The following is a 13197-nucleotide window of genomic DNA, read 5'->3' as shown; positions in this document are numbered from 1 at the left end:
ATATATGCATGTAAAAAAATGTCAAATTATACGCTCTCCGTGTTATACGGCGATTTACATCGTCATGAAGTTTTGACGGGACGGCTGTTACTACTGAAGTATTCAAAATGACGTTCCCACCAAAAAGGGTATAGATGAAGTTTTAATTTATTTACGTCGATTAAGTATCTCAGCGCCTTTAATATTATCTTAAAAATTGTTCTTACTTGGAGTCGGTTGCTCCTGAACGACGAGGCTACTGATGTCTCTGGTGAGTCCTCCGATGCTGGTAGCCTGACACATGTATGCTCCCGTGTCGGCGTAATCGATGTTTCTGACGACTAGTCTAGTACCGTTTCCGACTACTTCGTACTTGTTCTCTTTGTCGTGCAAAGGCTCGTCATTTTTCAGCCACTCGACGCGTGGGAGTGGTTCCCCGACCACGTGGCAGCACATGGTAGCTTCCTCTCCAGGTCGCTTGGATTGAAGTCTCGGAGTGACTCTGACCTCGGGGATCGCTATCGATAACAGATCGAAGGTGTCAATCAAACTCGTCGAGGGTGTAGGACGAACTTCCTGGGTGGAAGTGCCGGTGGAGATATTTATTGCTTCCGGACGGGATCGGACTGGGAGTCGTTTGCTCCTCGTTATCGCGAACTATCGATCAAATTGTCTTGTTTACCGGAAACCCGACGTAGAGAGTATCCTCGAGGGCTTTATGGCGGATCTAGAGCTCCCCTTTGCGAAATCTCCCGGATAGATCTTAAGGAGCAGATTTGCAGGGTCGTTGCCAAACCGATAGAAGTTCGGGCTCTTTGGGGAATTGATATCGAGTCTCGGACACGAGGACTTGTCGATCTTTCTGTTCGTTCCAATCATTTTAGGAGAGACCACCGTCGAGAGATCTTTTCAAGACATCAGTTTCTCATTGCACCTTTTTGAAAAAGGACCCTTGTAGCACAAAATATTTACCCTATATTTTCTATATATTTAATGAATATCGTACGTTTTGTAAATATTCAGCAGACATTTGAAATATTTGTAAGACGTTTACTTTAGAATATTATCTCTATAATATTTATATAATATTAGCTCCAAGTGTTTTCATAATATCTTTCTACCAGATATATACAACATTTCGTTTCATTTTAATCCCAGTATTTTTTAAATATTATCTACCGAATGCACTATAAACGGCTTAAAAATATTTAAAATCAAAATCACACGTTTTGCTCTCATAATGAAATAGCGGAACGAAAATATTACAAAAATTTCTCGTGTTTTTTTTTATATCAAATGAAGTGTCCGATAATGGTCGTGAAGTAAAAAATGTATTTTTATTATGTTCATAAGTTAAAACATATAATTTCTATATATGTTTATAAATTATTGAAACTAAATATATCATTGAGACTTTCAACAAATATTTCAAATATCTTCGAATGAAATCTACAAGAAATCTTAAAAAATCTGTCGCTTGAGATATGTAGCAAATATTACAAAGAAATATTTAGAAATTATTCTATGCTACTAGGGGAAGTGCGGTTTTGATATCTTTCAGGTCTCGCGGAGAAAATCACCCTTTTAAACGAAGTGGTATAGAAATTGCAATCGCTCATAATGTATCGTTTTAACGTTAAAACTACCTAGGCGATCAAGTGACCGATTTGAAAATTATTCCTTAAATTTGATCGATTTTCCTCTACTCTACTTCACTACTTTCCCTGTAGTGTATATAAAACCAATTTTGCATTGTCTGTTTCCCCTCATGTATATAAATACTATACCCATTTCTACCGTGATCGATCCTTTGACCGGTTGAATAATCAGTTCTACACTTTTAATATTTAAACAAATTTGGGTATTTCTTAATATCATTTACTCCATACACAGATGCCAATACACATAAGTTTGGGTATTCCCATTTCATTTGTCTGTGTCGCCTGGATACAATGATACTCGGCGCATACTATTGCGTTAATCATTATCCTGACTTAATTGACCATTACTTGCCTTTAATTGAGGGGAATATAATTTGTATTTAAAAACCGGTCATTTGAACGGTCCCGGTAGAAATAGATATGCAGTCGTCGGTAGTTGTGGTGTTAATTTGTTGGTATGGTTTTCCATGATCTCTATATAAATACTATACGCATTTCTACCGTGATCGATCCTATGACCGGTTGAATAATCAATTCTAAACTTTTAATATTTAAACAAATTTGGGTATTTCTTAATATCATTTACTCCATACACATATGCCAATACACGTAAGTTTGGGTATTCCCATTTCATGTGTCTGTATCGCCTGGATACATTGATACTCGGCGCATACTATTGCGTTAATCATTATCCTGACTTAATTGACCATTACTTGCCTTTAATTGAGGGAAATATAATTTATATTTAAAAACCGGTCATTTGAACGGTCCCGGTAGAAATAGGTATGCAGTCGTCGGTAGTTGTGGTGTTAATTTGATGGTATGGTTTTCCATAATCTCTTACTGTGTACGGTGAGGACGTGAGTTTGGACCACGTCCTTATTCCTGAGTGCGTGGCAAGTGTAATTCCCAGCATGCACCAGTTGCACCCTGGTTAGATAAAGACTTCCGTCGTTGAACACTCGGATCTGTGGGAGAAGCTTCAGTTAAAAGTTCGCACGGTGAAGACAATGCTAATTCCCCTGATCAGCTCACCTCTTGTTCGGAGAGAGCCTCGAGATCGGCGTCGTTGCGGCGCCAGACCAGAGGTGGCGGTGGTGTGCCAGTCACGTCGCATTTGATCTCCACGTTGTCTCCCACTCTCGCTGATATGTGGTTGATTTCCAAGGATTTATCCAGGGACACCACGGAAACGCCTGTACAGGAAGATACCATTTTAGCTTTCATTTAACCCTCTTATTAGATGGCAAATTAGTTAGGACTCGATAAACAATTTATTATAGAAATAAGATTGTTTTTCAAAGATGTATCAAAGGACACCAAGGAAACGCCTGTATAGGGCGATGCCATTTTAGCTTTCATTTAACACTCTTATTAGATTACAAATTAGCTAGGACATGATAATCTATTATAGAAATATGATTGTTTTCCAAAGACTTATCCAGGGACACCAGGGAAACGCCTGTACCGAATGACGCCATTTTAGTTTTCAATTATCACTCTCTTATTAGATGGCAAATTAGCTAGGACTCGTTAAGCAATCTATTATAGAAATTTGATTGTTTTCCAAAGATGTATCAAAGGACACCAAGGAAACGCCTGTATAGGGTGATGCCATTTTAGCTTTCATTTAACACCCTTATTGGATGGCAAATTAACTCAAACTCGTGAAACTTGATCTATTATAGAAATGTGATTGATTTTTAAAGTCTTATCCAAGGATATCACGGAAACGCCTGCACAGAGTGACGCCATTTTAGTTTTCATTTATCATTCTCTTATTAGATGGCAAATTAGCTCGGATTCAGGAGATTTATTGAAAAAAGGAATTAACATTGAAAAAAGTATCCTACATACCGATATAGAAAATCATATACAGATATGAAAAATTGTTTGCATTCAGTACATAGTATTTGAAAAACTGCTCGTAATCGACGCCACGTAAACGAGGAGTGTCTGAAAAGGGGTTGCAGCCAAACGGTTCCATTTTGTATTTGAAAAGAAAACAAGAAGACTCGTAGAACGAAGTCCCATCGGTGAAAGTCCCATTTAGTGTTCCCTTTTTTTTTCGTTTTTTTCCCCCTTAAAACATGTAAAAAGTCGGAATGATTTTCCGACACTCGTCGCGACATGACTTTTTTGGGATCTCGTTTTGCCTCGTTACGAGACATCCGACATGTGCGAGAAACTCGACACCGTCCTCGTCCCAGTCCTCTCTGCAATTAGCATCTGATTAGCCGAAAGCGATCCCCTCGGCGTACATCGGGCGTAATTAGTCCGCGCAAAAGTACAGCTGAAACTTCATCCGAGAAGCGAAGCGTTAACGTAGCCTCGCAAGCTTTGTACAACTGCGGGGCACAAAGGCTGAGAAGAAAATGCCGTGGAAGACGCAAGGATAGGATCTTCGGGTTCTTCGCCGTGCCGCGTAACGTTCCGCATAACGTCCCGCATCCTTGGGATCAAAGGAACCCAGAGGAGTTCCCAATTGTCGGAGAGGAAGTGGTATCTCTATCTACGGCATGAAGTACCATCATCCGAAAGGTGGCTAGAGGAGACGGCCAAAAGATTTGGCAAGAACAAAAGGGGAGATGAGCCCTCCGACGCTGATTCAGTCCTAGGGACAGGCATCTACAGCTTTTACGATTCCGCGGAAAGACTTTCGGAATAAGTGCATTCTTTGAGAATCCACGGAGGAAGAGCTGTCGGGGAAGTTACCGCACCTCACCAATGTATGTAAATGAGGGAATGAGAGATGGCGGCCTAGGAGAATTGTTACGTTAAGGTGAAGTGAAACCCCCTTCGAAATAGTCGATTTGAATATAACACTTTTTTTTAAGGGTATTGGACCAAACTGTCCGAAACTTTGACACAGACTCGTAATCATCTAAGAGTTGTCCTGACACATTCAAAATCTAGATTTTTGGAGAACATTCTTTAACTTAGCCCAGAACAGAACCAAAATGGCGTCGACCTCTCATATTTCGATCAGTATACAATTATCGAAGGCTCCGATATGATAAACGAAAGGGTCAGGACAATTTTACGACATTTTAGAACACTCTGGTAATGGATATACTCGCATTTGAACGAGATAAAAGCAAAGAAAGTGTTTTATGCGCTTCCGTGCCAAAACGATGGGAATACGAGGTCTCGGAGTGAAATTTTAATTGACCTGAAAATCACAGATGGCGCAGGGGGTCCCTCTGCAGTCAATTAGGACCCCAGAAAGCATGAATCCAGAGAATTTCTGGAGTTTTACTTCGATTTCGTTATAATTATTGTACGAAAACGACAGGTGGAAAATGCCATTTAGAGCAATATCCAATATGATTCGACTCAGCTGTCAATAGAAAAACGAACGTCGGCAACGTAGGTGTTTAGAAAAATCTTCTCTATCGACGTCCATCAAGTTCCTCGACGTGTTTCACTTCACCTTAAAATGGGAATGGGGGAAAAAAAAGGTAATAATGCCGAGGTCACGAAGAGTACCTACTGTAGAGTTTGCTGAAAGCCATGTAGAACTCATTAATGTTCAGGCGGCCATCTTTGTCGGCGTCGTCGTAGCTGATCATATGGCCCAAAGAGCAACCTCTGCTCAGCTGTTCCAGATCCTCCCGTTCTGCGATCTGTTGGTAAAATTAAATTCATTATTCATAAGTTAAAGTATCTTTTTTTTTTCGAATCGGTTTCCACAATTCATTTGTCGCAGGAATGTTACGTTTCGGGGATAAATATTAAAATGCAGAATTTCTTAATCTTCAATTCTTGTAATCTTATATATACGTCCGATCTTTAATACCACTCACTGAGACTACTCGCAATTGATGTTACTACCCTCTGATAAGAGAATATGGATTACAGTCTACTGGAAAGTATTACTTAAAAAAAAAACAAGTTTTATTATAAAGTATTAACACATTCGCGACCGCTGACGTGAATTCACGTCATTTTAAATTCTATTCCTGATTGCCGCTGACGTGAATCACGTCCATAACGATACACGATACAAGTTTGCGGCAACCAGTTTCAGAATTTCATTATTTTCGCCGGTACTCGGTATTTGAAACGGAAATCATTTGAAATGACTTCTAACGTGAATTCACGTCCTTTCAAGTTCTATTCCTGGTGCTGCTGACGTGAATTCACGTCATTTTAAATTATTTTCCTGATTGCCGCTGACGTGAATCACGTCCATGACGATACACGATACAAGTCTCCGACAACCAGTTTCAGAATTTAATTATTTTCGCCGGTACTCATTATTTGAAACGGAAAAAATTTTCCGGTCGTGAATGTGTTAAGTACCTATGAAATCGAATCTATAAAAAGAGCATGTGAAACGGATTCAGCAGGTAGTAGAGAATGAAAAAAGCGTGCTACGTGAAAAACGAAGAAAAAGTGTTTCGACCTGTTCGAGTTCTTCGCGTTCCAGATTGCCATTGTTGTTCTGATCGTAGTGAGAAAACATGATGCTGACGAGGTACTCCTTGCTGTGATTGTCCTGTGCCATTAACCTGGCGTGATTGTACAACAGGAGGTTGTCCTAAAGAAAGGAAAAATAATTGTTGCTTTTTTCCCGGCATAAAATCGTCCTCTGCTATTTCTCGATAACTACATCGAATCTTTAACTACTCGTGTCAGAAAAAAATATGTTCACCTTCATGATTTCATATTCCTGAGCCGAACAGTCCTCCAAGTCGTAGCTATCGGCCTCGACGAGATTATCCTTGACAGAATCCTTGTGTTCCGTTGGCGATTTGTTAGGTTTCTTAGAATTCGGCAAGTCGGTTTCTCTGATTGGAAGAACTTTTGGGGTACCGTGGTGATCTTCTGCAAAATGAGAAACAATAAGAAATGATGTTTAAGGCGAAGTGAAATCCCCTTCAAATCAGTCGATTCGAATACGATACTTTTTTTTTAAGGGTATTGGACAAAACTGCCCGTAACTTTGGCACATGACTCGTGATCATCTACGAATTGTCCTGACATATTTAAAATTTGGATTTTTGGAGAAAATTCTTTAATTTAGACCAGACCAGAATCAAAATGGGCGTCGAGCTCTCATATTTCGATCAATATACAATTATTTTCGAAGACTTCGATCCCTGAATTGCAGCTGCAATTAAGGTGAAGGTGAAACCCCCTTCAAATCAGTCGATTTGAATACGACACTTTTTTTTTAGGGTATTGGACAACACTGGCCGTAACTTTGACACATGACTCGTGATCATCTAAGAATTGTCCTGACATATTCAAAATTTGGATTTTTGGAGAGAATTCTTTAACTTAGACCAGACCAGAATCAAAATGGGCGTCAAACTCTCATATTTCGATCAATCTACAATTATCGAAGCTCTATAACTAGAGCACTCTGGTAATCGCTAAATTCGCATTAGAACGGGATAAAGGCAAACAAAATGTTTTATGCGCTTCTATGCCAAAACGATGGAAATACGAGGTCTCGGAGTGAAAATTTAATTGACCTGGAAATCATAGATGACGCAGGGACTCCCTCTGCAGCCAATTAGGGCCTCAGAAATCATGAATCCAGAGGATTTCTGGAGTTTTTCTTCGATTTCTTTATAATTATTGTACGAAAACGACAGGTGGAGTATGCCATTTAGTGCATCACCCAATATAATTCGACCCAGCTGTCAATATAAAAACGAACGTCGGCAACGTAGGCATTCAGAAAAATCCTCTTTATCGACGTAGATCAAGTTCCTCGACGTGTTTCGCTTCATCTTAACGCCTTCGAAGAAGGACGGAGGAATCCTCCCGAAAGGGCCATGAGAATTTCTTCTCACTTGATCGCGTTCCTAAAAAACACCTGTTGATACCGAGAGAGGAAACGCGCCTCTCGTCGCCCACTTCCGACAAACTCGAACTTTTGCGGTTCGGCTCGCCATCCGGAAACGCTACCACGTTACACTTGGTTTCCGCGGTTTGCTGCCTGAAGGAAATCCTGATCCAACCAGTGAGTTTTACAGCCTTAGTGAAGGAAAACCGGAAACCCGGAATACCTAGGGTCTGAATTCCCGCAACAGAGGTAGGTGCGATAGGTATTAGGTTGTCCACAAAGCTATTGGTTTTTGTCGTTTAAGATCTGACGGCTTGCTTTCTAATATACTTCTTCATACTTTATGCCCATATTACATGCTACTTTAAACGTCGACTTGTTTTTTTTTTTCATTTTTTTTGTTAGGACTAATCCATAATCTAGTAATTATAACGCTAATTTCTAATTTGGAATACTCTCTGCAGCGATCTGGGTGGTCTATTCTTCCTTATTTCAAGTTCCGTTTATTTCCCTCGGGTCTCTCCATGTCATATAGCGTCATTGATTCCGTCACATACTCATACTCATGACTTAAACTGATTTCTAAACGGTAACTCTCGCGCTTCGCTCTATTATCTGCCACCGTGGTCCTTTGGCCCTTGATTCGTTTTTTTCTAAGAACCCCTGGTCTTATGGCAAGTCCTATGTCCTTTAGAATGGCATATAACATGGACATGAAGGACGAAACAATTATAATTGAGAATAAAAAGGTCCGATCTTGGTGCACTTTTTACGAGTGCGAACACTCGTAAGGGCACCAAGAAATGGTTTTATATAGAAACGTGAATAAATTTAATTTAATTGATTAACGGCAACACAATTGGCACCGCGTTCCAACGTTCGGTTAATTTAATAATTGAAAATGAAAAGTTCCAATCTTGGTGCACTTTTGAGTGCGCTTTAGAATTGTACATAACATCGCCATAAAGGACAAAACAATTATAATTGAAAACAAAAAGGTCCAATCTTGGTGCACTTTTGAATGCGCTTGAGAATGGCATATAACATGGACATAAAGGACGAAACAATTATAAGTGAAAACAAAAAGGTCCAATCTTGGTGCACTTTTGAATGCGCTTGAGAATGGCATATAACATGGACATAAAGGACGAAACAATTATAATTGAAAACAAAAAGGTTCAATCTTGGTGCACTTTTGAGTGCGATTTAGAATTGCGAATTATAATTGAGAATAAAAAGGTCGAATTTTGGTGCACTTTTGAATGCGCTTTAGAATGGCACATATCATGGACATAAAGGACGAAACAATTATAATTGAAAATAAAAACATCCAAACTTGGTGCACTTTTACGAGTGCGAACCCTCGTAAGGGCACCAAGAAATGGTTTTATATAGAAACGTGAATGAATTTGATTTATTTGGTTAACGGCAATACAATTGGCACCGCGTTCCAACGTTGACATTGCGTTTCGTTTTCGGTTAATTTGACGTCGTTTCGGTTTGACGCGTGGAGCAGCGTTCACCATCGACGGGGGTTAAATTGCTACGGAACTAGTTTACCAGCATCCATGGTGGATACGCCTGCAGCTAGGCATCGAGTTATCCGGTATCTGGCAAACTGCATCGTCCGATTCCGGCATACGATTTGCCGATATCAACTGACCGTACGCACAATTTGTAATGGAAGTTGCTGCGGCTCCATTGACATCAAACCCTCGACGACGCAGCGCCATTAAGCCTGATAATACATTGCAAGTGGACGCGTGTCTTTTCGTATGAAAGGAACACGATTGCAAACCGGCAGTTAAGATGATATGAAAGGCGCTGAGAAATTTAATCGAGGTCGATCATTTAAAATTCATCTATCCCCTTTTTGGTGGGAACGTTATTTTGAACACTCAAGTGGTAATATTAGTTGACGCTTTCCGTTGCCGAGATTAATATTTATGTTCAAGTCTTTTACCCTCTACGTTGAGAATTATACGAAATGATATTTATGTTCAAGTTTTTTTACCCTCTACGTTGAGAATTATACGAAACGAAGCGTTCCATACGTCATTTCGGAATCATTTGAAACGTTAAATCGTGATTATGGAGGCCCTAAGGAAGAACGCGACGATCGCGAAATTTCATTAGAAACATTTTTTTTCATTTAGCTTAAGGTCTCAAATTACTCGATGCACCCAATTTGGTTTGGAGAGGAGTTTTATAAATATTTTCAAGTCTTATATATATAGAATGACCTTCTTATCCTTCCCTACCATCTTAAGATGATATGAAAGGCGCTGAGAAATTTAATCGACGTCGATAAATTAAAAATTCATCTACACCCTGTTTGGTGGGAACGTCATTGTGAATACGCAAATGGTAACATTAGCTGGCGCTTTCCGTTACCAAGATTAATATTTATGTTCAAGTCTTTTACCCTCTACGTTGAGAATTATACGAAAGGAAGCGTTCAATATGTCATTTCGAAATCATTTGAAACGTTAAATCGTGATTATGGAGGCCCTAAGGAAGAACGTGACGATCACGAAATTTCATTAGAAACATTTTTTTTTTCATTTAGCTTAAGGTATCAAATTATTCGATGCACCCAGTTTGGAGAAAAGTTTTATAAATATTTTAACGTCTTATATATATAGAATGACCTCCTTATCCTTATCTATCAACTTAAGATGATATGAAAGGCGCTGAGAAATTTAATCGACGTCGATAAATTCAAATTCATCTACACTCTTTTTGGTGGGAACGTTATTTTGAATACGCAAGTGGTAACATTAGCTGGCGCTTTCCGTTACCAAGATTAATATTTATGTTTAAGTCTTTTACCCTCTACGTTGGGAATTATACGAAATGAGGCATTGCATATGTCATTTCGGTTAAGTAATGATGAAAAGATCGACGTAAAACTGTCGATATCGGGAATTCATTATTCTAACGACTGTTTAGGACCAACGTCGCCATCTGTGACGTTTAGCTGCAGAAACGCATAAAACACTTATTTTGCCTTTATCCCGTTTAAATGCGAGTTTATCGATTACCAGAGTGTTCTAAATTTTCGTAAAATTGTCCCGGCCCTTTTGTTTCTCATATCAGAACCTTCGTTAATTGTAGATTGATCGAAATATGAGAGGCCGACGCCATTTTGGATCTGGTCTGGGCTAAGTTAAGAAATTTTTGTCAAAAAATCCAAATTTTGAATGTGACAGGACATTTCTTAGACGATCACGAGTCATGTGTCAAAGTTTCGGACAGTTTGGTCCAATACCCTTAAAAAATAAAATGTTGTATCGGAATCGACTAATTTCAAGGGGGTTTCACCTTCACCTTAATTGCCGCTGCAATTCGGGGATCGAAGAACCATTTGATCTTTCTCATTTCCGTAGACGCTCGATAGTAACGGTCTCAAACTCGCATATTATCAGGGATAATGGTAACGATAATAAGATTACTAGACTCCCCGGATGTTCGGGCAGGAGGTCGGAGGCGTAATCTGAAATTGTACCTTCCGAACAACGAGAGTTAATTCCACCTTGCGCCTGGCTGCGATCGGATATCAAATTAGTTGGATAATTGCGATTCGTTTCGGTGGGGTACGGATGACTTTTTAATTACTGCCTTCGACACCCTTCCGGTTAATCTCTTTAATTGCCGCGAACACCGGAGACCGTACCGAGGGTCCTGGTGTCTCGCATCGACTCGAATTACTCTTTCTTTTTCAAGTGGAACTTCTTATCTTCTTATACTAGACCCCAGAGTTAGTTCACAGGTTATATAAGGGATTTGTATGTAAAGTGAAACCTTGTTTTCATTGTCTTTTACCAGTATATTGCAATTTACATTAATTTTTCTATGAACATCATTTGCGGAAACGTGTTCGTTGGTATTGATTCAATTTAATTTCTTGTCTATCGACTCGAATTACTCTTTCTTTTTCAAGTGAAACTTATCTTCTTATACTAGACCCCAGAATTAGTTCACATGTTATATAAGGGACCTGTCTGTAGAATGAAACCTTGTTTTCTTTGCCTTTTACCAGTATATTGCAATTTACAGTAATTTTTCTACGAACATAATTTGCGGAAACATGTTCGTTGGTGTTGATTCATTTTAATTTCTTGTCCATCGATTCGAATTACTCTTTCTTTTTCAAGTGAAACTTATCTTCTTATACTAGACCCCAGAGTTAGTTCACAGGTTACATAAGGGATTTGTATGTAAAGTGAAACCTTGTTTTCAATGTCTTTTACCTGTATATTGCAATTTACATTCATTTTTCTATGAACATAATTTCCAGAAACGTGTTCGTTGGTGTTGATTCATTTTAATTTCTTGTCGATCGACTCGAATTACTCTTTCTTTTTCAAGTGAAACTTCTTATCTTCTTATACTAGACACCAGAGTTAGTTCACAGGTTACATATGGGATTTGTATGTAATGTGAAACCTTGTTTTCATTGTCTTTTACCAGTATATTACAATTTACATTCAATTTTCTATGAACATAATTTCCGGAAACGTGTCCGTTGGTGTTGATTCATTTTAATTTCTTATCTAACAAGTCAAGCTTTGTTTCTAGTTTGGCAAAGTTGACCCTGAAAATCGCCGCACGTTATTATCGAATCGCGAATGAAAATGAAGAATAATTGATAGGACCTAATAATTATCTTTAACTTGAAGGATTCACTTTCAGTGTGGGTGTTGGCTGTGCACTGATTTTTCCTTTTTTTCATTAATGCATAAATTGCTGTCACGGGGTGATAAAGATCTGTAAAAATTGGCAATTGTTAAATCCGCTCGAGGCCAATTCGCCGGGACGACGAACCGCGTGCGAGCCGCGTTGCGTCTTGAAGCTGCGTAATCCGACTCTATCTCTCTGTACGGCGGAATTACTCAGCCATGAAATGTCTGCGGTTTCATTCATCGCAAATTCTCCGCGTAGACGGTATTCCGCCGTTCTCGAATTTAATTCAATTTCCTTACGTTTGGGGTTTCCATTTCTCCAAGGGGCCTTTTTTCCAGGATTCCGTAGAGGTGGTTTCCTCGCCTCGGCGGAAAAATTCCAATATTATTTCCAGATAATTTTGAAATTACCGCTGCAAAAGCGACTACTGGAACGCTTACGATCGCGCCTTACAAGAAAGGTATCCCAGGTCGATCTCTCCAATTTCATTTCTTTTATAATGTAGTGTCAGTGCCCTGTGCGGTCCAATAAAGTTAATAGAATAAATAAAAAAATGAAAGCGTTTAGCTATACGAATAGTTGTGTCGCCAATAAGGCAATAAAGATTAAGAATAAGACTATATAGAAGTTAGAGTGAAATGTAATGTTTGTATGATTGTGGGGTGAAATGAGAAGTATTTAGATTAAATGACAGCTCGATAGGTGATACCGTTTATGCGTGGTTGAGAGTTCGTGAAGTGCGAGCGGCCGTATGACTCAGTGAGTGAGAATTTTGACGCACAAAGAAATGTATCGATGAGTGTGGGAATGAGAGAGTGAGGAATATGAATTGAGTGAGAAAGAAATTAGAGTGAGGCTGGATGAGAGCGATCGAATGGGAGTTAGTTCCGATTGAGGAGAGCTCGAGCGAAGTCGGAGGGAAAATCAAGTCCCTTTTTCTGAGATCTTTAAGACGTACTCTTCAATGTATTCGATTTCTTTATATTAATTTTTTATTAATAATTCAACCGTTCATGTTAATCCTGACACTTGAATTTTGATCCTACGATAATATGTTATAGTAGACTAAAA

The 13197-nt window shown here is 39.1% G+C and overlaps 1 protein-coding gene across 1 annotated transcript in view; it reads right to left on the bottom strand.

Moving 5' to 3' along the window:
* Nucleotides 1–13197, bottom strand: part of LOC105702246 (follistatin-related protein 5) — a gene marked incomplete at its 5' end in the record, with an annotated part of 49361 nt that overhangs the window by 14403 nt on the left and 21761 nt on the right. Inside the window, 6 exons of the mRNA XM_012429660.2 lie at nucleotides 207–497; nucleotides 2485–2620; nucleotides 2676–2836; nucleotides 5134–5266; nucleotides 6049–6183; nucleotides 6298–6470. Coding sequence (XP_012285083.1) covers nucleotides 207–497; nucleotides 2485–2620; nucleotides 2676–2836; nucleotides 5134–5266; nucleotides 6049–6183; nucleotides 6298–6470 — 1029 coding nt within the window. The remainder of the gene's footprint in view (nucleotides 1–206; nucleotides 498–2484; nucleotides 2621–2675; nucleotides 2837–5133; nucleotides 5267–6048; nucleotides 6184–6297; nucleotides 6471–13197) is intronic.

This window comes from Orussus abietinus, unplaced genomic scaffold (assembly GCF_000612105.2).
Source record: "Orussus abietinus isolate OABI.00-Male unplaced genomic scaffold, Oabi_2.0 scaffold254, whole genome shotgun sequence".
Lineage (NCBI taxonomy): Eukaryota > Metazoa > Arthropoda > Insecta > Hymenoptera > Orussidae > Orussus > Orussus abietinus.
This window is presented reverse-complemented; position numbering and strand designations above follow the sequence as displayed.